The sequence below is a fragment of the Oreochromis aureus genome, linkage group 2 (assembly GCF_013358895.1).
Source record: "Oreochromis aureus strain Israel breed Guangdong linkage group 2, ZZ_aureus, whole genome shotgun sequence".
Taxonomy (NCBI): Eukaryota; Metazoa; Chordata; class Actinopteri; order Cichliformes; family Cichlidae; genus Oreochromis; species Oreochromis aureus.
In genome coordinates this window covers 30,141,224-30,168,796 of record NC_052943.1, presented here as the reverse complement: position 1 = coordinate 30,168,796, position 27,573 = coordinate 30,141,224, and the positions used below count along the sequence as shown (strand labels likewise).

Here is a 27,573-nt window from a genome sequence, read left to right as displayed (position 1 = left end):
GAAACATAAAGTCCGAAGTCTTTATATTAAGGGCAATCAGTCAAACAATATTATTTGCTCTGGGTCTAAACCGAGCGAGTTGTGTGTGACATCTTCTTTTGCGCATGCGGGCCGCTTTGAGCGTTCACACTAGAGCGCGTTTGATGTCGCATTTTATGTGTAGTGTGAACAAGCAGACAAAAAAATCGGATTTGATCAAAAAATCGGAATTGAGCATTAAGACCTGCAGTGTGAACGTAGCCTAAGAACATCGGGAGCATCTCGAGGAAGCTGACAGAGAGCCTGAGCTGTGAAACTGACCTGCAGATTCCTCAGATGCCAATCCAATCCAGCATCGATCCACGGGTGTCCTGCCAACCGCCAGCTGGTTGTCATTAGAAGGAATTTAGGTTTTTACATTAGCTTCACCTCTCAGACTCGCTGTAAGTGTCTGTGGAAGCTGGTTAGATTAGTCCAGCTTAATCTGAGAGTAACAGCTTCCCTTCATATTACTATTTATTATCTTAGTTACATCTTTGGAGGTTGATAAAGTAAATAAAACTAGCAAAGCAGAGGCAGCAGAGACATGATCAATCCCACAGGTCCTAGATCTGCCCCGAAGACGGGGGAGGACGGCTTCTTTTTACTTGGAGTCAAAACGAACAAGACGTTGTTATGTTAAACTAGTCTAAACTCCTGCTGGCCTTCATTTAATGTAAATTAATTCTTGGTAAATTCACTCTCTCTGTTTCTTGGACAGATGTGAAGACTCACAGCAGCTCGCTGAAGATTTCCTGTGAGGTCAGATTATTTGTCAGATGCTCTTGTTTTACCTGTAAATTACCTGCCTGCGCTTACAAGACGTGAACACAGGAGCATTTGGCTTTAAACTTCAGACCTTGACTGACTTTGAACCGGCAACATCTTGGCACAAAAAACGAACAAAACACACACAAACACGCTCTCCCTCCAACAGCTGGCCCTGGTGCTATCGAAGGGTCCTCAGTGGACCCTTAAACTGGTCCCAGACACACACACACACACACACACACACACACACACACACACACACACACACACACACACACACACACACACACACACACACAGTGAGCTCATTAAAATAGGACCAAAGCACAGGCAGATTATCACAGCTTATTCATACATATGCAACACTCATCTTCAGCTCCCCGGCAGTATGAAGCACAGTGACGTGTTCAGAATACCGTTACCATGATTTAATGACTCGTGCCTGTTTCTGTGATGCTCGGCTTGTGTTCAGACTCCGTGTGTACAGCAGACGCACTCGTGCGACTGTGAGGGAACACTGATGGTCTCAGGTTGCTGAACTCAGACTGGCTGTGGTCATGTGGGAGGACACAGCGGTACACAGACACTGTGTTTTCATCCTTTTGTCTCCTTGTGTGTTTGCAGAGGGTCGCACACGGAGACGCCGTGCAGGCAGTGCAGAGAGGTTGTGGCACACCTGTGCCGCTCATTCTCAGGAAGAGGAAGGTGATGATGCAATGAAGAGAGACAGTCTCAGAGTCAGCCTCTTTGGAACATATTGTACCCCCCCGCCCCTCTCCATATACATCACGCTGTCAGGTCCAACTAAACGTTTGAGTCCTGAAAGCATCATTGCAAAGTTACACTTAACAGCAGAACGACAGAGAAACAACTTTTGCTGCTTTAAATTAAAAGTGGATTTTGATTAATGACACTTTTAACTTTCAGGCCTCACAAAGTCAAAAAAGCTTGTATCTTCCTCAGTGCCCTGGCAGCAGGTGTGGGGACGTTTTACACTCCTGCACATGTTTGTTTCACCATTTTCTGACACACTTTTTTTGCAGGAATTTGGGCATTAAGACTGTGGATACATGACCCGGTGTGTATGCCGTGGGAACACAGGTGGATGTGGTGAGGTGTGGCACTTCTCAGACTCAGACTTCAATTGTTTTCTGTTGGGATCTCAGAGTTTTAAGCGTGTGTCGGTCATCCATGCGTCATCTCCCACTTTTTGGCCAGACAACTAGAACTGGAAGTCAGAGTAATTATTACTGTATCAGTAGAAAAGCACAACATAGTGTTTCCCCCGCACAGATTTTACCAGGGCGTGTAAACCTGGGTTACTAACAACCCCACGAATACACGGGGTACTTCATTTTAGTATTTTTTATTTGCATTTTTAATGGATCGTTGTTCACTGCCTTGAACTGCAGCTGTCCATGGCAGTCTTTCTTCTTCTCTGTGAGATGTAGAGTCAGAAAATGCAGCAGGTGGAGAAGTGAGCTGCTACGCTGAGCAGAACCAGGGGTGCCAGCTGCAGTCGAAGGCAGTGGAGTCAAAGTTCAGGGTGTGAGACAAACGCACAGGTAGCTGCTTATAATGCTCCTTTTTAAAAGGACTTGGTGATTAAACCAATGGTGATTAAACCATTTGCAGGTGACCTGAGCAGCTTCTAAGTGGTAATAATTTGCATACACGTGATTCCATTGATGTCATGACGGCCACCAGCTGAGTGCAGGAAACTCTGTGATACAGAAAACCATAAAGCAGAAACCCAAACCGTGGCTGCTAGAAGCGATGGATTTTGTAAGTGATGCTGTTAATGTTGATGAAAAAGTGTTCCTGTCTTTTAACCCGTGTAGCAACTTTTCAGATTTCATGTGAATTTTGGGGCTCGTTATTAGAGCTGAATGACAATGAAGTCACTGAACAACTGTTTTTGTTGGATTACATTACACAACAGCTGGTTGGTAAAAATAGGTGAACTCTGCAACATTTCTATCATTCTGCAGTCATAGACGGATGGACACCTAAGTTAAAACTAGGTTTAAGTTGGGCTGGTCTTAACAAATATTAAGTTTTAGTTAGGACCAGTCTTGCAGGAACCAGGCCCATATCATGGAGTACTTTTGTGCTTCAGACTGGGACTCTTAGTCCAAAGCTGAAGTCACTGGACAAGTCCTCCATCGTCCCCCTCTGTCCTCAGTGAGAGTTTGCTACCTTCTTACATAGATTAGTAATATTACATGTAAAATATCCCAATCATTGTTGTGAACACACAGAGTCTCTCGCAGCCTTAATGTTCAAAAATGTGTCGCACCTTAAATAATTTTGCAATTTTAAAAGTATATAATGCGTCTTCGTTCTCCTCAAAGCCATTTTGTCATCTTCGTCGTTATCTTCATCCTCTGTGACAAATCGAGGAACAGGAATGGCATCGACCTCTTAAAAAAAAAATCACAGTGTCAGAGCTCTGCCTTGAATCTAATTCACAGAGGATGCTGTTCAACTCAATGACCCCACATTTAACTTAATTATGTTGCTAATTAAACACAATGAATTATGCTCTCATCTGAACAGTAAGTCACGACTTCATTACCCAAGAAAGTCAGGATGAAACACATTCTCCAGTTAGGAGTGCTTCCCAAGTTCTGGCCTCTGCCTCGCTCTCTGCATTTTTAGTCTCCTTGTTTCCCTGAAGGCATCACTGATAACTCTCAGTGTGGCAACATTTATTTCACTTTGTCTGCCCTTCATCTCTCCTCCTGCAGCTATTAAAGCGCTCCTATTTTTCTCTCCCACTCAGTGCTCTTGTTGTCCTCTTTCCACAGTACCTTTATTTGCTTTCTTTCCATTTCATCAGTCCTGTTTTATTTTCTTGTCAGGGTAAAGTTCTTTTTATCTTTCGTGTCATTAAAGATAAAAATCCCTGCATTTCCAAGTATTCCATCTCAGCAGTGGAACTTGAAGATGATGAGGACGATCCTCTTGTACTCCTTCCTGAAGTTATGGTTCAGGACGCCGTAGACGACGGCATTGAGGCAGCTGTTAAAATACGCCATGAAGTAGCTGGCTGTGAACAGCCACTCCGGGATGGCACGGCCCAGCGTGGAGTCCACCGCCACCGCCAGGCCAATCAGGTTCAGCGGCGCCCAGCAGACAGCGAAGAGCACGAACACCACAAACATAGTGAGGAAGTTGCGGAGGTCGTGTGGCTTGATTTTAGGTCTCGAGTCTGGCTTGACCCGCCGCCTCACCTGGATGACCAGAATCCAGATACGCAGGTAGCAGTAGCTGACAATGCCAATGGGCAAGATGAAGTGCACCACCACCACGGCGATGGTGTACAGTGAACTGACGGACTGGGCGAAGGTGCAGGAGTAAACCCGTGGGTCGTACTGCAGCGACTCCACAAACCAGTTGGGGACGATGGCGAGGATGGTGAGCGCCCAGACGAGCACGACGTAGCACATGGTGTTGCTGTTGGAGAAGAGCTTGTCGTACTTGAGGCTGTGGCAGATGTAGCAGTAGCGGTTGATGGCGATACCCGTGATGTTAAAGATGGAGCCAATGACGCTGAGGCCCATGAGGAAGCCACTGATCTGACAGTGGATGTAGCCGGCGATCCAACCGTCGTTGAAAATGGCAGTGAGCACCAGCGGGTAGGGATAGATGGCAACCACCAAGTCAGCGAAGGCCAAGCTCACAACGAAGGCGTTTCCTGTGGAGCCAGAGGAGGATGACAAGCTGTCAGTATAAATGTGAGTTAGTTCAAAAATCTTTCAGGCAGGTCATCAGCTAGATAAGTCAGATCAACGCATTCTCACTTACAACTCATCACATGTTCATACCTGTAGCACTCATCATCATATTTTACCCTTCATCACACTTGTGGACACACCTTAGTGTTACTTTTAAGATGTAGTGGCAGACACACATGTGAAATCACACAAGCGTTTGAGTCTGGTCTGGGCATTACGTTAGAAAAAAGTACTTGGACTGAGTTTGGGCTATACTAAGAGATTTACTACAAAGACTGAAACACGGGGTACTACACTGCAGTGGTTTGAATCATATCATAGGACTGCTTTCTTCCATTTGCGCAATATCTCTAAAATTAGAAATATCCTGTCTAAGAGTGACGCTGAAAAACTAGTTCATGCATTTATTACTTCCAGGCTGGACTACTGTAATTCTTTATTATCAGGATGTCCTAAAAACTCCCTGAAAAGCCTTCAGTTAATCCAAAATACTGCAGCAAGAGTACTGACAGGGACTAGAAAGAAAATTTCTCCTATATTGGCTTCCCTTCATTGGCTCCCTGTTAAATCCAGAATTTAAAATCCTGCTCCTCACATACAAGGTCTTATATAATCAGGCCCCATCTTATCTTAATGACCTTATAGTACCATATCACCCTATTAGAGCACTTCGCTCTCAGACTGCGAGTAGTCGTTGGAGTTTTCTTTGTATTAAAGTAAAACAAAGTTCTTCCATCTACCACAAACGTCTCCAACATTTCCTTGGTTACCCCTCCCCCTGTGACAGTGATGATACGGTGGTGTCTTTTCCACATGTTGTAGGGTTTCAGACCACTCTATTTTCTAGGCTGTGAAATAACTCCACTGTGTAAAAGACACTGGGGAATATCAGTTATGCACAAAATGTCCAATGGCAGTGGTGCACTGCCTTATAGAACTAGTGCGACACTTGTCATCTTTCATTTTCAAAGTTGTTTTAGGGGACAAACCAGCAGCTGAGTAGTTTCTGGGCTTGTGACCAGAGCTTCATCCAATGCAGTTGGATCACAGGCATGGAAATGCACACACACGGCAGGCTTTTTTAGGAATCACTATATTTAATCCCGCACAGACTTAAACTATTGTTTAAGGCATCACTATATCTGCTAGTCAGCACAACATTAAAGGAAAGAAGTGAATTCTTTCAGAGTAAAAGCTGAACAAATCAGGATGTCTGCGGAGGAAGTAGAAGAAGAAGAAAAGCACAAAGTCCAACTTCCTGTGAGATCACATTCCCTGTAAACTTCCCTTTAATAGCATCTGCATCATTAGGCTCGCCAAACCTCATCACTGCTGCTTTAATGGCTCCACCATCATTCAGGCAAATGAATACAGCTGTCCCGAGCTGCTCTTGCGCACTTCCATATAGAACTTCTCAAAAGAAATCTCCTAATAATAGACTGTTGTTCCCAGCAGAGGCATAAACATCAGTTTTGAGCCACAGTTGCAGCTGATAAATTTTATTCCAATTTATCAGCTCTTTGCTTGGCCGACTTCTGCAACAATAAGAAAGCTGGGGCTCGTTGATCTGCTGTAAAGGTCTCTCTCCCACACAAGGAAATGAAGTTTGAGGGCCTGATTTAAGAGTTTAACATTTACCTGCTGCCCCGAGTGAATCGTGCTGCATTTCAATTATATTTTCCCACGGCTGAAGCCATTGTACCAGGCACCCTGCATTAAACTGTCCTGCCTCTGAGCAGCATTAGTATAACTGCCAAGTTTCCTATCTCACATACAGACTGTTTACCCCGAAATGTAATGAAGCAGGGTTAGTCTGCAAATCAGCTGATTTCTACTCTCCAAAGTTTTTCCCAAAGCCGTCCACCCAAAACCAGCTGCTGGTTGGGAGTAATTTAATACTTTTCCACATCCCGTCCTGGCTCATATGACCAAAAACAAACACACAGGGGTGCTGCCTGAAGCTTCAGTCACACAAGCAGCAATTTAGGTGAAGAAAATGCTGCCCAATGCTATTTCTGTTCTATTATTTATTCTGTTTATCGACGCTGATGAAGTGGTGGTTTGTTCAGTTTGGCAGAGTATCTGAAATTAGCTGTTTAAGCTCCTCCTTCCTTTAAGCCTACTTTTCTTCTGATTGGCTGCCCCATGCAAAGAGAAGGGTTGAACAGCAAGTGGGTTCAAGGTTACTGTCATGCATCAAAGTTAAGCTAAAGAGATTTTCTGTTCAAATGTCATGTCTTAGCTTTTTTAAAATGGACGTTCAATTTGGTTATTTACAGTAAACGTTTTGACAAAGAAAGACGACTGGGATTTCTGATTGATAGTGGAAGCAGAAACTCCAAGCCGTGTCATCCTCAACCTCCCAGTTCCAAAAGACCACTCGCAGGCTCGAAGCTTATATCACAGAGCATGCAGGGGGAGCGGGGCTGTTAACGGAGGTGGCTTTAATGACACCGTCTCCTCCCGTCACTCAGTATTTATCATCATCCTCATTACGGCCACGCTCTGTCGTTGATATTCTGGATGGCGACTCTGCGTCTATTGCAGGTCGCAGAGGGAAAGTTAGCAAAGAGCTGCACCTGCGAGAACAGACACGGCCTCGTTAATCGCCACTCAATAAGTATTAGTAGCTGGTTCTGTCTTTATTACTGCGTTTGCCCTTTGCTGCGATGTCCCTCCTGCTGTGTTACCTGGCTCTGTGTTGGTTGGTAATAGGTGAGGAGAAAAGGATGCTGGACTATGTTTGCCCTGTTGGAGATATTTTTAATTATCTGTCCCATAATGTGGCTGCTCTGCGGTATAATGACACAAAGACGAGTACTCAAAAGAGCAGACTTGCAGATGTGTTTACTGCCTGCTGTCTAATATTTGGGGTCCTTGTGCATGAATGCAAAACTGAAGAACACCTCAGAGACAGGTACTTGGTCTAAAGCTCAGAGTTAAACCGGTATTCTTTCTAATGACCAGCAGGGGGTGACACCTCTAGTTTCCAAAAGAAGCCTGGCTGTATGACCCTCTGAATCTGTGAGCCTTCTGTCTGTGACCTCAGGAAACTATGATTACTTTAAACTTTATTGATTATGTGACACACTTTACCATCAAAAACTCTGGAGGTCATTAAAGGTCGTAGGCGTTTCTACCCATTTGATTAACCTCGCAAGAACATTGTGTTGAAGACCAAGAAGCTGCTGTCAGGACTGAGTATGGACTGAGTATGGATAATGAAGAAAGGTTTTTGATTGGAGGACGAAATATTGACAACCTCAGATATGCAGAGAACACCACTTTGATAGCAAACAGCTCCCAAGACATGAAGAACCTAATCAGCACTGTTTAATGAGAAAGCCAGAACATTGGAATGCTACTCCATATGTCTAAAACCAAAATCCTGACGACTGAAAACTACAAAGATGGCCGCTTCCACATAGATAACGATGAAAAAGAAAAGGTCAAGAACTTTAATCTGTCAGGATCAATAATCAATCATTTGAAATCAGAAGAAGAATAGCAATGTTAAAGCAACGATGAAGTCACTGGATAAAGTCTTCAAATCTATAGTACAGTTTTATTTTCTCTACGCTCACCTAGAGCTGTGAAAGTTGAAAAAAGAAAACAGGACAGTCGATGAATCAGTGTTTCTGAAATGTGGAATTCGAGACAGATTTTATCAGTGCCATGGATGCCCAAAGGACCGACAAATCAATGTTGGAAGAAATAAAGCCAACATTGCCTGTAGAGAGGCAAATAATGAAGGTAGAACTCAGTTAATTTGCACATGAAAAGGACAGTTATTGGAAAAGGACATCATGGTTGGAAGAACAGAAGGAACAAGGTCCCGAGGCAGACCAGCAATGCTTTGGTTGGCCTCCATTATAACAACGACAAGAAGAACTCAATTAATCAACAGTTGCTATGGATCGGGAGCCAACCAATGATCTTAACTACCTAACACAGTTTAAGGCCCGCCTACTTCACTGACAGGTCACTACAGCATCAGCGAGTAGAGCTCCTCAGCCATCACTTTGCTTTTTAAAACACCACATTCTACACTTCAGAAACAGGACTCCACGGTCCAGTAGCTGCCATCAAAGTGGCTTTGTCCATCTTTTAGGAAGATGATATTTGTCTCAGGTTCTGCTTTAATGAGTCTCTCAAAAGTTCCCAAGGTTTTAAGACACTGGACTTCCAAGAGTGTAGTCGGTGATTTTTATCAGACAAAGACAAACATTGAGACTCTGCAACTCAGATGATAAATGAAGCACAGTCCACAATGCTAATCAGCCTGCTCATTAATACAAACGTGTCCTAATCAGCTCAGAGATTTCTATCAGTTTGGAGTGATCTTTGCCTCCTGGACCTGCTGAGATGTTCTGATACTTTCAGAGATATTGGTTTTTCCACATTGAAATGCAAACATATGCAGCTGGTGGGACCAAAATCTAATCAGACCATCAGCTCTGGAGAGGGAGCAGAGCGGGAATTGTCCAGTCCAGTGTTTGTCCATATGTTCCAGTGTTTGTAACCGAGTGACCGAGACGAACGGCAGACAGCCCCACGAGAGAGCTTCGTCCCTCAAAGAGCCCTCTATGAAGTAATCAGGACTCCACCTGAGTGTTTTAATGCACTGTAGGAAGAAGCGCAGATGTGACTGTGCTGCTTCACAAACACTGTCTCTCTGCACCTCATTTACCGCGTGATGTTTCCTTGAAGGAGCACATGCGGCACGTGCTGTAAACGTCACGCAGCAAATAAAACTCGTATCTGATCAATCGTGCATACACCTGTTATTGATCCAGCAACCATCATATTGAAGGCAGGGAGGCGTCTGTCTCTTTTTGAGCTCGGTTCACCTTGCTGAAGTGAAACAGGAGACACTGCCTTGGGCTCCAGACAGAAACCAGGGTTCAGACTGTAAGTAAAAGATATTTTTCTGTCAATGGAATATTTAAAGAGCGGTGTTTGGAAACTGGATCATATTCAGGGGCAGATTATAGGAACAGTGCAGCCGTCTACAGCTTTGAAAAAGTTTTCCGTTTGTCTGTCCATCTGTTAACTCTTTACCCTTTGAAAGCCTGCTAGCACTAACCGTTGTTTCTCTTTTCGGACCTGAGAAGTGTCTGTCATATGCATTGGAAGTTAGCAACGGTGGTCTGTGCCTGTGGAAAAACCCCCAAACTATTCTGGTGGTCGTCAAAACACAACTTTATTGATATTTACAGAGGTGTCAAAACTTGTCAGTAAAGGGGAAACAGTTAGAGCTTCTTCTATCCTTTAATGTCTAGATGCGTTTTTATTTTGTTGCCTCACTAAGCAGCCATCCATCCATGTTGTGAACTGCTCAGAGTCGCCAGGCAGGCGAAGCCTATCCCAGCTGTCACTAGGCTAATATTCCAGCCACCTTGAACTCACCATTTACCCTAAAATGCACGTCTTTCGACTGATGAGGTAAAAACTCTTCAAGCAACACAAGATACCAATGCTGCCATCAGAAAATACACACATTTTAAAGTGTCTTCCATTTTCTGGTTATTTGATGGGTGTCTTTACCACAAAATTACACTGAATTTGTGGTGTAGTGAGGCCAAATATCATCCAGCAGCTGACTGAGAACCTGAGCAGCCGGCATGAAGTGCACGAGGCAGGAAAGACCAGCGCTAGCTGGTTTGCAGTGAAAAAAATGTTCAAAATAAGATCAAGGAGACTGATGATTTTGCCATTTCTTTGGCTAAAAGGAAAAAATAAAGGGCATATAGTGGAATAAAGGCAGGATGCAGCAGAACATAGACTTCAGTACTGTACTCGCGTAACTGCACTCCAGTATATTCTACCACTGTCCTACATGCTGTCAAGAAATGAGCTCTCTAATATTCACAACATGCATCACCACTGGACATGCACTGGATATTTCACTAGTGCAGCTGAACAAACACATTCATTTTCAATTACCTCAAGAAGGACTCAGAGTGAGGTGTTAACGAACTCCTCCTTTCTCTGAAATGAATTAATAAGAACCTGCTTTGGTGGAAAGTGGAGAGGAGCAATGTTTAGAGTGCTGTTTGAAGCTACATCGAGGCTGATGCTCGCTGCCTTGAAGCTTTGTATCAGCAGAGCATCCTTGGTGCTGCGAGCCCACGGACGCCGAAACTTCTCAGCCTTTGATCATCGAATGGACTCAGCAATTAGTGAAGTGGCTGTTAGCGAGGATGGAGAGCACAGGAGGATAAACCAGCACGGCTAAAGTCAGTTGTTCAGCAACAACTGCTGAACAACTCATTCATGTCCACACTGAGGTTAAAACTGAGAACAGTTTAAACTGATCAGTTTAAACTGAGAACATTTTAAACTGATCAGTTTAAACCAATGGCTTTAACTAACTGTTCTGATAGCCACATCTGTTTGTGCCTATTCTGCAAAATGAAACTGCGAATCTCTATAAGTGGGTGGCAATAACAGAGCCAACATCTGGATGTAGAGGAAGAAGCCAGCCAGCATTCCTGCCACCTTGAGAACCACACAGGATCCAAACAGTGACCTCCCACAGATCCACAGATCGAGTCTCAGAGGTCTGTCCCCTTTAAACCTCCTCCCACAGTACAAACAAACACAGCAGGTATTTTTATAAAACAAATTTATTTCCAGAGTCAGGCTCTGCCTCCAGCAGCAGCTGCCTCCTCTGCCTCATCGAGAGCAGGAGCACACAGAATTACAGCCAATGAGAAAGTGTCGGAGCAGTTTACAGGAAATTACATCGAATAAATCACGAGTGCTGGCGGCTCAGCGAGCGTCTGAATCCTCGGGCAGGTGAGAGGTGGCAGCAGCAAGCTGAGGTGGGGCGGGTGGCCAGGAGCCTCATGAGACACAATGTCAGAGAGGAAAAGAGGCTCGTTAAGCTTCCTGCCTCCTGCTGCTGCTGTCCTGACATCCACATCTGCTCTGACTCAATAAAGACAATTACATTTATTAATTATACATTTAAAGTGTGATGTCTTTGCTCTAAATCTGAACTTATATGGATGGCATTACAGATTAATACCGTGGCCCTGATGATCCTGTGAGCACTGCTGGCTGACCACTGCCACACGTAAGTGTTCATTAGCCACATTAATCTCATCAGTCCTCTGTTTGGATTTTGGAATTTGATTCAGTTTTTTTTTTGCACTTGGCAACAGTGGGAAGGAAAAAACTTCCTTTTGACAGGAAGAAACCTGCGGCAGACTCGGGCTCAGAGAGGGGGACCACGAGAAAGCTAGCACATCTGTAGCGATCCATACATGGCCTGAATTATGCAGCTGGAACAAAAGTACTTGAGCCGACATCCTGAAGTGAAGGCTGAGTGATGGAGGTCGGTTGTAGCTGCATTCAGTTTTGTTTCTGTTCAGCACAAAAAGCACAGCTGCAAACGCTCTGTCTGATCAACACAGCAGCTCTAAGCAAGGATTTTGCCTGGAACCAGATTTTAACCCTCTCTATAGAACACCCAACAACACACAGCAGACAGTTTCACACATGAAACGTGAAGTACATTAATCTTACAGCTGTCTGCTCTGCCCTCCACCCAGCCCTAACTCACCTGGACAAGAAAGACTCATATGTGAGAATGCTATTCATAGACTTCAGCTCAGCATTCAACACCATAATACCACAACAACTCATCTGTAAACTGGACAGACTGGGCCTCAGCACCTCCCTCTGCAACTGGCTGCTGGATTTCCTCAGCCAGAGGCCTCAAGCGGTGCGTGTGGGCAACAAGGTCTCAAACAGCATCACCCTGAGCACGGGGGCTCCACAAGGCTGTGTGCTCAGTCCTCTGCTCTTCACCCTGCTGACACATGACTGCACACCAACCTACAGCTCCAACCACCTTGTGAAGTTTGCGGACGACACAACGCTGGTGGGGCTCATCACCAAGGGCGATGAGACCCACTACAGGAAAGAGGTTGAGCTCCTGACCACGTGGTGCAGAGACAACAACCTCCTGCTAAATGTTAGCAAGACCAAGGAGGTTATTGTCAACTTCCGAAGAGACCACACCTGTCACCCCCCATTGACCATCGACGGCGCTGCGGTGGAGAGAGTGAGCAGCACCAAGTTCCTGGGGGTGCACATCAGTGAGGACCTCTCCTGGACCACCAACACAGCATCACTGGCCAAGAAAGCACAACAGCGCCTCTACTTCCTGCGCAAACTCAAGCGGGCAAGTGCTCCACCACCCATCCTGACCACATTCTACAGAGGAACCATTGAAAGCATCCTTTCCAGCTGCATCACTGTGTGGGGCGGTAGCTGCACTGACTATAACAGAAAAGCTCTACAGTGCATTGTGAGAACAGCTGAGAGGATAGTTGGTGTACCACTCCCCTCCCTGCAAGACATCTACACCACCCGCCTTACCCGCAAAGCCATCACAATTGTCAACGATGCAACCCACCCGCGCACTGTCTGTTCAGCCTCCTGCCCTCCGGAAAAAGATACAGAAGTCTCCGCTCCCGCACTACCAGGCTCACCAACAGCTTCATTCACCAGGCTGTGAGACTGCTGAACTCTCTCCTCCCGGCTCCCAGCCAGCAGAACCACCAGACTGGCAGGAGTATAGGAAGACAGACTGGACCCTACCCCCCACACACACACACACACACTCCACAACAAGGAAACACTCTCCACATTCCTGACTGGAAACGACTACCTCTGCATTACAATTGCACACACCTGCTGCTATATATTTTTAGTATTTTCTTTAGCACTATTTATATTATTTATATTACTATTACTGCTGCTACAGTCTTATGCTGCATTAAAACAAAAACACTTACCAACCACAACCTGGGACTACGTCAAGTAGACAAGTACACTACTTTCCAGGGCGCACTGTGGAACACTTTATTATACGTTATGTGTAGGTCCTGTCTTGTTACATCCTGTATGTACCTAAATGTTGTGCATCTGCACTTTATTGTTGTCTATGTCTACGCATGGGACAGTGTGAAACGTAATTTCAATTCCTTTGTATGGCAAGTACATCTGAAGAAATTGACAAATAAAACTGACTTTGACTTTGACTTTGAGCTGGGATGGATAGTTGAATGAATGGACGGTTGGATGGATGGTTGGATGAATGGACGGACGGATGGATGGATGGACGGTTGGATGGATGGACGGCTGGATGGACAGTTGGATGGATGGACGGACGGTTGGATGAATGGATGGATGGCTGGATGGATGAACTGCTGGATGGACAGTTGGATGAATGGACGTTGGATCGATGGATGGTTGGATGAATGGATGGACAGTTGGATTGATGGACGGTTGGATAGATTGATGGATGGAGGGTTGGACAGATGTTGGATGGCTGGATGGACGGTTGGATGGACGGTTGGATGAATGGTCGGACGGTTGATGGACGGATGAATGTGCACAAACAAACAGATCAATTTTCTGTGTCTAAAAATCAATATAAGAGCAGTGATTTAAGAAATGTTCATATGGTCATTGAAGACTTTTTTAAATATAACAATTACACATTATAGATGTCAAAAACTTTTACTGTGAAAGGAAAAAACAGGAAAATGCCTATTTAGCATATGCCCAGGGGTTCTGGTACAGATCAAAAGTTCCACCTCTGTTTTCTGTATGAAAGCCGGTGACACGGTGAGTGATCTGACACCTGTCCGCTGGTTAAGCTGTGATCTCAGTGTGACCCTGGACTCTGTGAAGACTCACCGGTGGGGTGTGTCTTGTTTCTTTATGTTGTTGTGGGTTCTCAAGAATGACACCATTACTTGAAGACAAGGTATTTTATCGAACTGTGGTTCACATGTAAACAAATCTTCGCCATCACGGTCTGCTCAGAGGTAACTCCCTCTAGCTATCTAGCTCCCCCTACAGTCTAGGAGTATTAACAACATAAAACATGATACTAGGCAAATAAGGATTTGCTGTTATCATTACAGGGTGCAGTTACAGTCTGCAGGTAACCAGAATCAGAACTCAGGCAAGGAGAGGAAAATATGGGAATTAACTGTGCCTCCTCCCATTATGTTGTGACGAGATTAGGAAGCTGAAGCTTTAAAGTCCATCAGTTTAAATACCCCCATGAGACCGTCTCATTATGGGGAAACAGTCCAAACAAGCTAATTATGCTTAATTTCATAAAGATTTCCTGTGAAAACATGTGCTTGTGTCTGCCAGTTTAAGACTGATTATTGGACAGCAGTCCTGCCGACAGGAGCACACAGTCACTCCTTTACATGCTGACAGGTGGCCTGTAAATGCTCCATAATTGATTGATCATATCTAACCTCCTTTAACACACAGTACCATATCTTCCGCACTATAGACAGTGCGCCTTATAATCCCGTGCGCCTTATGTATGAATTCTGGTTGTGCTTACTGACCTCGAACCGATTTTATGTGGTACATGGCGCTCAATCTCTCGAAAAATGTTTTAGTACGACTTTGGTAAGCTATGAAGCCGCACCGCTTGATGGATTGTCGGACCATTACGGCTACTGTAGTCAGGAGCCTCGCAGAGTAATCTGTCCCCAAAATCTGGGTTTCTTTCAGGTCCCAAAGTCAAACGAACCCTGCAACATCACTGAGAGTTAAAAACTGTCTAAATTCTTTCATCTTTAATAAAATGATCAGCGTTGCTGCTTTACCAGGTGTAACAATTAAGTTTAACATCCAGCCATCCATGAAAACAGAATTTATTAAATTTAACGGAGTTAGAAGTTAGCAGGAAGTTAGCTCGTTAGTGTCCACCTAAACATGATATAGCATGTTCTGACTGAGAGATTTCTGAAAAAATTAAAAGGTACAGCTCTGCTATCACTTCCAACATAAATGAAGACAGAAAACTAAACAGCAGTGACATTTGTAGGGTTACTGAAGTTGGACTAGGTGGTATATAATGATGTGCTACGTGATCGCTAGTGACACAGCTATGTTAGCATAACATAAACACAGTGAAGCTGGAGGATGAATGCTAACTTTTTTCTACTCGATAAAAGTTAACGTGAGGGTTCCCGATGGTTAGGGACAAATGCAATCGCATGGCAGGATACTTAAATGGACTTAACTTCAGTCAGGAGAACAACTGAGATAATCCATCCACAATACCAGGTTAGTCATTAATATACTGCAACAACATGGGAATAGAGCAGCTGTGAGAGAATTCAACATTAATGAATCAATGGTACGGAAGTGGAGGAAGCAAGAAGAATGAGTTGAGTAAAGTCTGACTTATCTGACCATTTTCTTCCGCTTAATGCGCCTTATAATCCAATGCGCCTTAAGTATGAAAACAGACCCGCTCATCGACAGTGCGCCTTATAATCCAGTGCGCCTTATGGTCCAAAAAATACGGCAATTCCTCATGTTGTGTTTAATGATCATTTTCTGTAGAACTGAAAAGACAGACTGTGTGTCTGATACACTCAGCAGAGCATAAAGCACATTATTAATCTGAACTTTATTAAAATGCTTTCCGCTGCTCTGCACTTCCTCTTCCTCACTGTGACAGACATAAAAAAGACAACATAGTGAAGTACTTCAAGTACTTAAGCCTTCAGTGTGCATGTATATCATTATATATAGAGAGATATATATGGTTTTCCATGCAGACTTACTCCTGTTGCCTTCCAGTTGTCACTGCACAAACTTCCAGAAAAAAGCCATCAGCTCAGCTTTGCTTGTCATGATTCAGAGGATCCTCCCACCATCACAACTCTGAAAACTCTTAAAACTGACCAAACTCCATCTGTGAGCACACGCTGACCATCAACATATCTTTAAATTTCTGAGTATTACAGACTTCAGGATGAAGTGTTGTGCTGTTGTTTCAGAGCAGTTTTTTTTAAGTAACTGTGATCCTGTGCAGACAGTTCATGAGAAGAAGGCATATTGATTACTCATTTATGAAATCATTTAAGTGACTCATAAAATGCTAAAATTGTCAAATTATTAAAATGACGCAAAAGAAATGTTGTTTCTTACACATTTAACAAATTTTTAATCCACCAGTAAGTCTGGCTCCTGTGTCTCATGCACATCCAGGTGATATGACGCATGCATTTGTTTGGAAAATGGAGGCCAAAACCCCAAAACTAATGTAGTACAGGCAGAGCGCATAAGCAAATCCAGTCAAACAAAAGAAACAATCCACAAAGTAAAGCAGTAACGTGAAGGAGCATGGAGGGGCAGAGGGTCTGACAAAAACCAGCAACAAGAAAAAGCCCGCGTCCACTCGGGTGATCAGAAATCAAGATGCAGGCAACGACTGGAAGCACAAAAACTGGAGACACATCCAGCTCATCCGAGCAGGACATGAAACACCTCACTAAGGAGATGTCCAGCAAGTCAGCCCCCTCTGACGGAGCTCCTCACCTGGCCTCTGAGGCTGAGCCAGGACACCTTTTAGAGGATTCGTTTCTGGCCCTTGTATCATCACAGCTGTATGACCACAGCTCATGGTCACATTAGAGGTCTGAAGGAAGCAGAAAACCTGGTATAGCCCTGACTCCATTCCAGATTTTCTCTACTTGAGCGTTGCTGGCTTGAGCATAAAAAAAGAAACTTTGTATTTGCTGTGCAGTAAAGATCATTGAGCTGTGTTTTAGTGGAAAAAAGTAAAACTCCACAGGGTGCAATTCAATTTGGAATGGCCACCAAAGCATGAGATGCAATGAAAACACACAAAGAGGAATCAGATCTCCTCCTCGAGCTGGAAGTTTGACTTCCACAGCAGATTATTTTAGTGTTTTTGGGTTCCGTCTCATTCTTTCAGTTTAAACACTGAAGCAAAGCAAAGAGAATTAGCAGAGAGAGACTGACCGTAATCACGCATCTGTACGTGAGATATATGTGATCCATCCATCCATCCACTGTGGACAGGCAGCCATTCGCACCTACAGCTGATTCAGAATCAGCGGGTAAGGTCACAGGCCTGTGTTTGGACTGTTGGAGGAAGCTGAAGAGAAGCCACATGCAGACTCCACCCTGGGTGAAGCTGGGCGCTTTGATCCCCCACACTGTGCAGCTCCAGGTCAAAGTAGTTTCTGAGTGTTTCTAAATTTAGTTGTACAAAAACCTGCAGAGCTGCTGACCTAACATTTCCCTCTGGGTGCAGCACTAGCAGCAAAAGGCATGTTAATCTGCACTTCTTCTTGTAACCTAGAGCCGAGTGAACTGTGGGACATGGTCATGGTATTTGTGCCCATGTCCATTAAATACCGAACTCATAAAGGTTTTGCACATCCCAGAGAGTAAGAGGCTTAATGAGATAAAACTTAGCATCATAAAAGTCATGTGACCACAGCCCAAAGTTAGCCTAATCACCCTGAACAAACATATCCTGAAGATTTTTATCCACAGAGCCTTTTTTGTTTTGCAATAATGCAAAATCCAATTGAGTTGTTTTTGCTAATGAATCCAGGGTGAGGCTAACCTCCAGGCTAGCCTACAAAAAAGCACGTCAGAGAGTTTCTTCTGAAACCTGTGAGTGAACTTGCAGATGCGTCCAGATGTTTTTCCTGCAGTAAGAGCATTTTGTACTGCAGCTGTTACTCATGAATATTTGAGATGAGCATTTGCGTCTGCAGTGCTAATGAACGACAGATGTATGAGGTTCAAGAATGAAGCAGCTTTGTGTGGTTTGCTCCGGCCCAACGGGACTGTCCTCGGAAAAGTTTGAGCTCTGCTGACTGATCCTGAGATCAAACAGGACAGTCTGACTCAATCAAATTGATTGCTAGACACAGTGCACAGTTTCAGAGCCAGAAAACGAGCTGAACAGGTAGAGTTTGGGCAGTCAGCCAGTTACTAGCGACGCTGATACACTGCACTTCCACCGATGTATGAACAGTCCCTCTGAGACCTGAGCAGAGCAGCCCAACTCTGAAATTACTTTACATATAAAATCTCTGCTTCTTTTTCAGCACGAGCTGCTGAAAGAAGAGTTTGCAGGTTAGGAATGAAGGTAGTCTGTCGGGCTCGTGTAGATGTGGTGATGGATACATGATGAAGTGTAACACCAGTGATCAAGTAATGCATCTCTGACAGGGTAGATGGAGAGGGAGAGCAGAAAAATGGAGAAAAGAGGTTAATTATTTACCCTCAGGAGAGAAGAGAAGGATGCAGTCGAGAGGAGAAAATCTGAGAGATAAGAGACCTGATGGGACAGGAGGAGGAAAGAGAAGAGCGATGAAGAGGAGAGTCATTGAAAAGGAAGGAAAAAAGGACACTGTGGAGAGAGGGAGAAAAACGAAAAGTTGGAGAGGATGAATCAAGTGGAAAGGACAAGAAAGGCAGGAGAGAGGAGAAAAATGGACATGCAGGAGAAGAACTGAGAAGAAAATTGAGGAGATGAGGCTAGTGAAGAGAAGGGAGGAAGGGGAGGAGGGATAAGAGAGGACAGGATGAGTGATCAGATGAGAGGCAGTGAGAAGAATAAATGACAGAGGTGAATAATTCATCCAACCCCGGCTCAGGGATCAACAGAATGTGTTGGTTTAATAACTTATCACCACAGCAAGGTGGTGCTCTGGAGATCAAGTGTTATGGAATGACTGGAAGGTGACAAAGAATGATCTTGGATAAACATCCCAGTGTTTATTTACCTGCTAATTCAAACAAGGGTGGCATGGTGGTTAGCACTGTTGCCTCACAGCAAGAAGGTCCTGAGTTTGATTCCACCATTAGGCCGGGGTCTTTCTGTGTGGAGTTTGCATGTTCTCCCCGTGCGTGGATTCTCTCCAGGTACTCCGGCTTCCTCCCACAGTCCAAAGACATGTAGTCAGTGGGGTTAGGTGAACTGGAAACTCTAAATTGTCCACAGGTGTGAATGCAAGTGGGAATGTTTGCCTGTGACTATGTGTTAGCCCTGCCACAGACTGGTGACCTAGGCAGAACCCCAAAAGGTTGATTGTGTTCATCTGAACGTAGGTGTTTTCAGTGGGGGAAACGTTTCGCCACTCATTCGCCACTTCTTCAGTCTCAGCTGACTGCAGGTTTCCCTAACCTTATAAACTGACTAACAATGGTCGGTGAGGTCAGTTTGTGCTAAAATCTAAAGAGGGGCGGCTTCACAGAGACTTACAATGCTTCTAAATGAGCATACTTTTCAAAAGGTGTTTGAATTCACTGAGAAGGCTCGTCTAGCACAGCATGAAAAGTCTAAGACCAGGCAACAAAGGAAGTTTGACTTGCTGAGCATCAGAAACACCAGCAAAATACAGAGTGTTCTCAGTGGCCAGAAGAACAGGAAGAGGATGATATATTGTCTGAAGCAGTTAGAACAAGACAATGCCATTGACCGGACCTCATCCCACAGGCTATACCCAGGGTAATCTACACCAAGTCTGTATGGTTTACCGAAGTTACATAAACAGGGTGCACCTTTAAGACCAATTGTCTGTATGACAATGTCTGTGTGTTTGCTTTTGGAACTGGGTCCTCATTCCACATATTTCACATAAAAGGGTCAGTACTACAGGCAGAAACATGGGTGTGCCATGGGTTCCCCCAGTTTCACCCACTGTGGCCAATTTGGAAGAAGTGGAAAAGAGGCCTCTGTTATCCTACCCAAGTATGTAGATGACATACATCAATGGTCTTTGATCAGTGGTCATCACAATTTGCATATTAATATCAGGGTACTTTTTGTTGATTACAGCTCTGCCTTCAATACAGTCATCCCACACAAGCTCACTCACAAGCTGGCAACACTCGGCCCACACCCCACCCTATTCTCACCCCAACCGGTCGCAGCAGATGGCCGCCCCTCCCTGAGCCGTTCTGCCGGAGGTTTCTTCCTGTTAAAAGGGAGTTTTTCCTTCCCACTGTCGCCAAAGTGCTTGCTCATAGGGGGTCATATGATTGTTGGGTTTTTCTCTGTATCTATTATTGTGCGATCTACTGTACAATATAAAGTGCCTTGGGGCGACTTTTGGTGTGATTTGGCGCTATATAAATACAATTGAATTGAATTGAATTGAATTGAATTGAATTGAATTGAATGTGAGTGGCTACAGGACTTTTTGACTGGCAGTCCCCAGTCCGTCAAGATCGGAAACAGGACTTCAGCCAGCATTATTACAAACACTGGCGTTCCACAGAGTTGTATCCTCAGTGCCATCCTCTACACCCTGTACACCCACGACTGTGTCGCCTCCAATAGGGATAACACCATACTGAAGTTCGCGGACGACACAGCAGTGATTGGTTGCATCACTGGAGGGGACGAAGCGGCTTATAGGAGAGAGGTGGCCGGTCTGGTGTCATGGTGTGAGTACAACAACCTCACCCTCAACACTGATAAGACAAAAGAGATGATAGTGGACATGAGGAAGAAGAGGAGGCCTCACCAACCGCTGTTTATCCGGGGGCTTGAAGTGGAGAGGGTGAGCAGCTTTAGGTACCTAGGCGTCTACATCACTGAGGACCTCACCTCGACACTGAACACCACACAGCTGGTCAAGAAGGCTCAGCAGCAGCTGTATTTCTTGAGGAGGCTGAGGAAATTTGGTATGTCGGCCAAGATCGTCAGCAGGTTCTACAGCTGCACTGTGGAGAGCACACTGACCAGCTGCATCACTGCATGGTATGGCAGCACTACTGCTATGGACTGCAAACACCTGCAGAGAGTGATAACAACTGCAGAGAAGATCACCAGGACCCCGCTGCCCTCTCTGCAGAGCATCTACCATCGCAGAGTCCAGAGGAGAGCTGCCTCCATCCTCAAAGACCCCACACACCCCCAACACGGAATGTTCACACTTCTGCCCTCGGGACGAAGGTTTAGAAGTGTGAAATCTAGAACATTCCCCACTGCTATCAGACTCTTGAACAGCTGACCTATTTTAACAGTAATAATAATTTTTGCACATCACGTCATCTTAGATATCAAACCAGCATTAAGCTCATAGCTCTTTTGCACACAAATCTATTTAATACTTCAATTTTTGTCTCCATTCATACTGTTTGTATTTTATTTGTTCTAGTTCTATTTGTACATATTAACAAGCATCTGTGTGTTGACAGCAGAGAAAGAATTTCATTGCATAGAGAAATGCTTTTCTTTGTACACATAACAATAAACGTTTTGAATCTTGAATCTATTAATGTGCAAATGTACTGTTTATAAGGTTGGGGAAACCTGCAGAAGTCACTTGGATGAGTGACTAAACGTTTCGCCCACTGAAAACGTCCAGATGAACAGAATCAACCTTTTGGGACTTTCTTACCTTGATGATTGACTACAGGTCACTTAAAATGAACATTTGGCACAAGCAGCTCACAGAGATAATTCCAGGTGGAGGAAACTCCCAGTTTCAGTTTCAGTGCAAGCTTTAGGGATAGACAGAAGGAATAACTCGTGAGGTCAATGAAGCCAACTTTTGGGTTGGCACTTTTTGGATGTCGGTCTGTATGTGAAATGGGAGGGTCTTTAAATGAAAATGACTGACATTGACTTTTGAGAGAGAGAACAAGGCATTTTTTTTAATCAGGCTGGTTGTTAAAAAAAGCATAAATTGGCCCAAGAATGGAGCCCTGTGGAACCCCTTCATAACATGCAAATAGATCTTTAATCTTCAGAACACCTTCAGATAAATGTAGACGTGCCTGTTTAAACAGGCCTGAAGACCAGCTGGCAACAGTCTGGCAACCTCCAGTCACTAGGGAAAAATGTTTATTTCCCACGTTTGGTGGTTAGTGAGGGGTTTCTGTCATTTTCTGGCAGCAGTCACAAAGACATATACAATGTTTTGCTGAAAACCTCTCCGCTGCTTTGGTCCCTAGCAGGTTGCTGCAGCCGTTCATATTTTTTGTGAAGGAAACAACTTTTCTGCAATGTTTTGCAATTTTCCCAGTTTGCACATTTTTTTGTCCAAGATTTACTATTGCTGTGTGGCTATTTAGTAAGCTGGCAGACAAGACGGTGTCTTTGATACAAACTACAGGTGAGTGTGGCACGATCACAACGAGGTTTTCAGTGCATCACTCTCATTGTGACTCACAACCACTCACCAACACAGTTGGGGAAGACACATTTTTCCCTAGAACCCATAAGTTGCCAGGGGCTGTCTGGTCTCTAGGCATGTTTGACTGAGGCCTTACTTACAAACACAGGTGATTAATTTCATTGTTTCAACCTAAAAAGGCAGCACCAACTCAAGAAAGCCTCCAGGTTACTGATCCTGTGGAATTGTGGGTACCGTATTTGGATGGGAGGGTGGAGATCACAGTTTTGAGCTAATTTGACCAAAACTGTAGCTCAGATGTCTTGGACAGTCTGTTACCACAGTAACCTCCCTGCAGCCATATTATTGGTCAGATAGTTTCACTAAAATGCTCCAAAAGGCTCCAACAGCACAAACACAGTCCAGAGGTCCAGTTCCAAATCCAGTTGGAACCTAGCAGACAGCTAGCAGCTACTGCTTTCTGCATCGCCTTATACCTGTAAGTAAAAAAGAGGCCACACCCCTAATAATGCAAAAGGGGGATTTTAAAAACATCCTTTCTCATACAGGTGTTATAAAGGGGGAAATTATCTATAGACACTAAAATAGTTTGTTTATCAGGCTGTAAACAAGTTTTTTTTAAACATCGGAGTCTATCCTGTTTTTAAGTGATGACGTATGAACCCTGCTTCTGGGTCCAAACTACTCTGCGTTTGTTAAGGCTGATGTGTTTTAACATGTTTTAATGCTTTGTATCTTGAAGTCAGTAATCACTGTCTGCCTTTCTCAGGTTTTATTACCACTATTCATTTTAAAGCTCAGTTTTTAAACCCTTACGATGTAACTACATCCCAGCCCATGCAGCAGTATATTAACGACTAACCTTGTATTGTGGAGGGATTATCTCAGTTGTTCTCCTGACTGAAGTTTGGTCCATTTACAGCATCCTGCCATGTGAGTGCATTTGTCCCTAACCATCGGGAACCCTCACGTTCATCCTCCAGCTTCACTGTGTTTATATTATGCTAACCATAGCTGTGTAGCTAGCCACCACGTAGCACATCATTATACACCAGCTAGTGCAACCTCAGTAACCCTACTGCTGTTTAGTTTTCTGTCTTCAATTATGTCTAAAGTGATAACAGAGCTGTACGTTTTAATCTTACAGAAATCCCTCAGTCAGAACATGGTATATCATCTTTAGGTGGAAACTAGCGAGCTAAGTCCCTGCTAACTTCTAAATCTGTTAAACTTGATAAATTCTGTTTTCATGGATGCTTGGATGTTAAATTTTATTGTTACACCTGGTAGAGCAGCCACACTGATCATTTAGACAGTCAAGAATTTAGACAGTTTGTAACTCTCAGTGATGCCGCAGTGTTCGTTTGATTTAGGGACCTGAAGCAAAATTTGGACCCAGAAACGGCTAATGACATCAGACTTAAACACCAGATGGGACTGACTCTCTGCTGCTGCCTCTGCTGGACACTAGAGGAACTGTAGCTTTTGGTTTCGTTTTCCTATTTGCTGCATAGCAGATACACTTGTTCTGTTTGGAGAGTTAATGATGGATTGATCATTAACAGGTGCGCTCAGATCTGTAGACCACGCTCTCTTTTTCTGCATTTTGTCGCATTATTTTATCATAACCCTCCAAAAGAAGATGATCACTGCAGAGGTCTCATTTGAAGTACAGAAAAACGAGATGAGGGTACAGAATGACCTTGTAATCAATTAGCTATACAGTGTAAAGTGGATATTCCAGATCTACCAGCTTCTGTAAGGTATAATTTCTCAGATGTGCAATTATACCAATCTTCATGTGAATTTTAAAAAGGCTGGATAAGAAAGTCTTTCTGTTATCTGGAGTTTCTCAGCAGGATGTAAACCCACCACAGTGTCAGTGCTCACACTTTAAGCACTCTGATCCTTCAACAAAGAGAAAGAAACCTCAGATTGAGCAGGTTACTTCAACCATCTCAAAGTAAACTCTTCATCTGTTCCAGTCTTCCTGTGTGATCCAGTAGTACTGATACGGTGTCCATGATAATACTAACAAAAAGGTAATAATGCTCTCTGAGATCAGCTGTTTTTCCAGAGGATAAAGGTTACTGCTAAAAGTTCGAACAGCACCATGAAAACTGCTAAATGAGTTAAAGTTGATGAAATCAGCCCACTTGAGAGACGGTGCAGATCGAAGGTTCAAAGACAGGTTTTCATTGGTTTAGATTACATTTTAAAGATTGAGCATGCCCACGTGGAGCCTCATCCATAAAAATGCTGCTGTGATAAATGCCTTTTAGTACCAGACATTAAGAAATGATGGTGGAAATGATGAAGCGAGCTGTTTCATGCCACATTTCAGACAAAAACTATGCACATTTTTTAACTGGAGTGATGACTGCTTCTGGTTGTTTGCACCGAGGGAGAAAAATGTGACACTGGAGATTTAACCGAGCTCAGGCCTGAAACAACAGTCCATCAACACGACATCAGAGCCGTACAAACGCAGCAGGACGTGTGGCCTCAAGAAAAAAGTTCAGTGTTAGACTGTTACTGCAAAAGCAATCTAATTACTTTCTGCAATGACTAAGTAAAGTATGCATTACTTTCTTCAGAATTTATTTTTCTGCGCAGCTGTGGAGATAAACAGTGGTACGGTGCAGGTTGTGTAAAATGTGTTGATCTCCAGCACCCTGACCTGTGCTGCGTATCGTTGTGAGGAGAGACTACGAGCAGGTGCAGCAAGTCAGGCATCACCAGAATGTGAAAACTGCCAAATAACTCATGGGGAAATGAGTATTGAAAAGTGCAGTGAAGGAGTGTGAGTGCTTTATCAGAACCTGTGATGATGAAGCATTTGGTGCTCAGGTGCTTCGATCACAGTGAGTCAGCTGTCAGGCTGCCAGCGCTTCGTTTTTCTCACACCTCAAACGTGTCGGGGAGTCTCGGAGAGTTTGATCCTCTGCATGAGCCAACAGCTCGTCAGTGCCTGAGTGTCAAACTTCAGACTCTTCAAGACTTTCACAATAAAAGAGCCATTAAAGGAGCTCATCTGCCCCTCAGGCTGATGTTAGAGTGGCTTCTGTGAGGACCCCGGGGTACCACATGCTTCTTTTATTTCTCTAAATATTTCTGTAGGCATATTACAATAACTGAGTAACTGCATGATTATGACTGTTTTATGGTTTTTTAAATAAGATTTATCAGTTAGGATATCATCAGAATATCACACAAAAATACTGAGCTACACAAACATGAAACCATGTCGGAGCCATCGCCCTGAGAAAAATGGTCCAATGGATCAATCCACTCATTTTTAACTCCCAGATGATTAAATTCCTATGTGCTCACAGACCAACACAGGAGCAAATTGAGGTCCTTTCATCTCGTCATCGGATCAGCCAATTAAACTTTATTAGCTTTTCATGCAAGTTAGAGGCGCTTCGCAGGTGACTGAAACATCCAATAAAACAGAACAAATGACACAAAAGATGATTTTAAATCAAAAGAAATACATGCAAAATGCAAAGCTAGAGTTTATTTATCTAAAATCTTGGAAAATTTCTGCAGCACAAAAATATAAAACAACCAACCTGCAAAGAAAAGTAGAATTATTCAAGCAGAAAAGAGTTCAATAAATGAAATCAATAAAATCGAACAGAAATAAAACGATTCATGCTCTTAGAGACACATTCTCTGATGTAACCGAACATCTGGTCACATCTGTTCTGGAATCACAAAGTTCCAAAACATCAAAGAAATCCTGCTGACGAGCATCTACCGGGAGGTCGCGTGTACCTGCTTTCCTCAGCTTCCTGTTCCTGAACACGGACACGATGACCAGCAGGTTCCCGATAACATCCACCACGATGGTCGCGATGAGGACGCCGGCCAGCAGGGTGGCCACCCAGGGCACGGCGTGATGCTGCGGGGCACCTCCTCCCGCGGCCGGCGTGGAGTTGCGGGGCCCCAGGGTGCCCGTCGCCGCGGTGGGATCCCGGTCCTCCAGGGGCATCAGTTGCGGGAGGTGCCGGGGGTCGACGAGTCGCATCGGGTCCATTCAGCGTCACGCGCGGGTGTCAGAGCTGCGCGCGACGCCACCTTCGGGCGCGCGGGTGTCCGGGTGAAGCATGCCGACGCGTCTGCGCGGGACTTTTCCCGCCTCACGGTTCCCGGTTTCAGTCACAGCTCCGCGCCGCTGCTGCCATACTCACGTGCGCACAGACGCCTCTGTCCGCGCGCAGCATCTCCGCGCGCTTATAGCGCCCAGCCTGCGCGTAGCCGCTCTGCGTCTCCGTCTGAGGAGAGGGAGACACCTCCAGCACTGCCTCCTCTGCTCCTCCCTCCTCTCCTCCCTCCTCTCTTTCCTCCTCTGCTCCTCCTCCCTCCCCTCTATCTTCTTCTTCTTCTATTTCTCATCTCTTCTTCTCCTCTTTTCTCCTTTCCTCCCTTCTCCCTTGCCTCTTCTCCTCTCCTTCCTCCTTCCTCTCCTGCCTCCTCTCCATCCTGTCCTTCATGCTCTCCCCCTTCCCCTCTATCCTCTCCTTCTTCTTCTTCTATTTCTCATCTCTTCTTCCCCTCGTTCCTCCTTTCCTCCCTCCTCTCCTGCCTCATCTCCATCTTCCCCTCTGTTGTGCTGTTTGAACCATTCTAACGGTTAATATTCTAAATGATAATAAATGCCCATTCTATCCTTTTCTATTGTATTGTGAGAAAGAGGAAATAAATCAGGAAGCTAGAAGAAGTGTGGTTAATACTCTTGAAGTGGAATATTTGAACCCAGAACCAGTGATCGCTCTCCTCACTAAACCTAGACGCTTCCAAAAGCTCAAAGTTTGTGGCAGGAAGCCCCGAGGGCAAATTTCTCCCATTGGCACAGGAAAACATAAATCCCTTAACCCCCCTGATCACCTCCTCGCCTTCACCCCCACCACAGATCCACGAAAAGGACTCATGTAAGGAGGTGCTCCAACAGGTCATTTACAACAGCACTCATCTCTGATTCTGAGCACAACTTTTCATATTTTAAATTCACAAAGTGTTACAGCATGACCCATTTTACTCTGAGCTGATTTTTAGGAACTGAG

The 27,573-nt window shown here is 44.4% G+C and overlaps 1 protein-coding gene across 1 annotated transcript; it reads right to left on the bottom strand.

The window, feature by feature from the left end:
- Positions 1-3,719: 3,719 nt before the first annotated feature.
- mtnr1al (melatonin receptor type 1A like) lies at positions 3,720-26,838 on the bottom strand. The gene is made up of 2 exons (XM_031746305.2): positions 26,285-26,838; positions 3,720-4,489 (listed from the first exon to the last, which is right to left on the bottom strand). Exons 1-2 carry the CDS (start codon positions 26,544-26,546, stop codon positions 3,720-3,722), a joined length of 1,032 nt encoding a protein of 343 aa, XP_031602165.1. The 5' UTR covers positions 26,547-26,838.
- Positions 26,839-27,573: the final 735 nt, after the last annotated feature.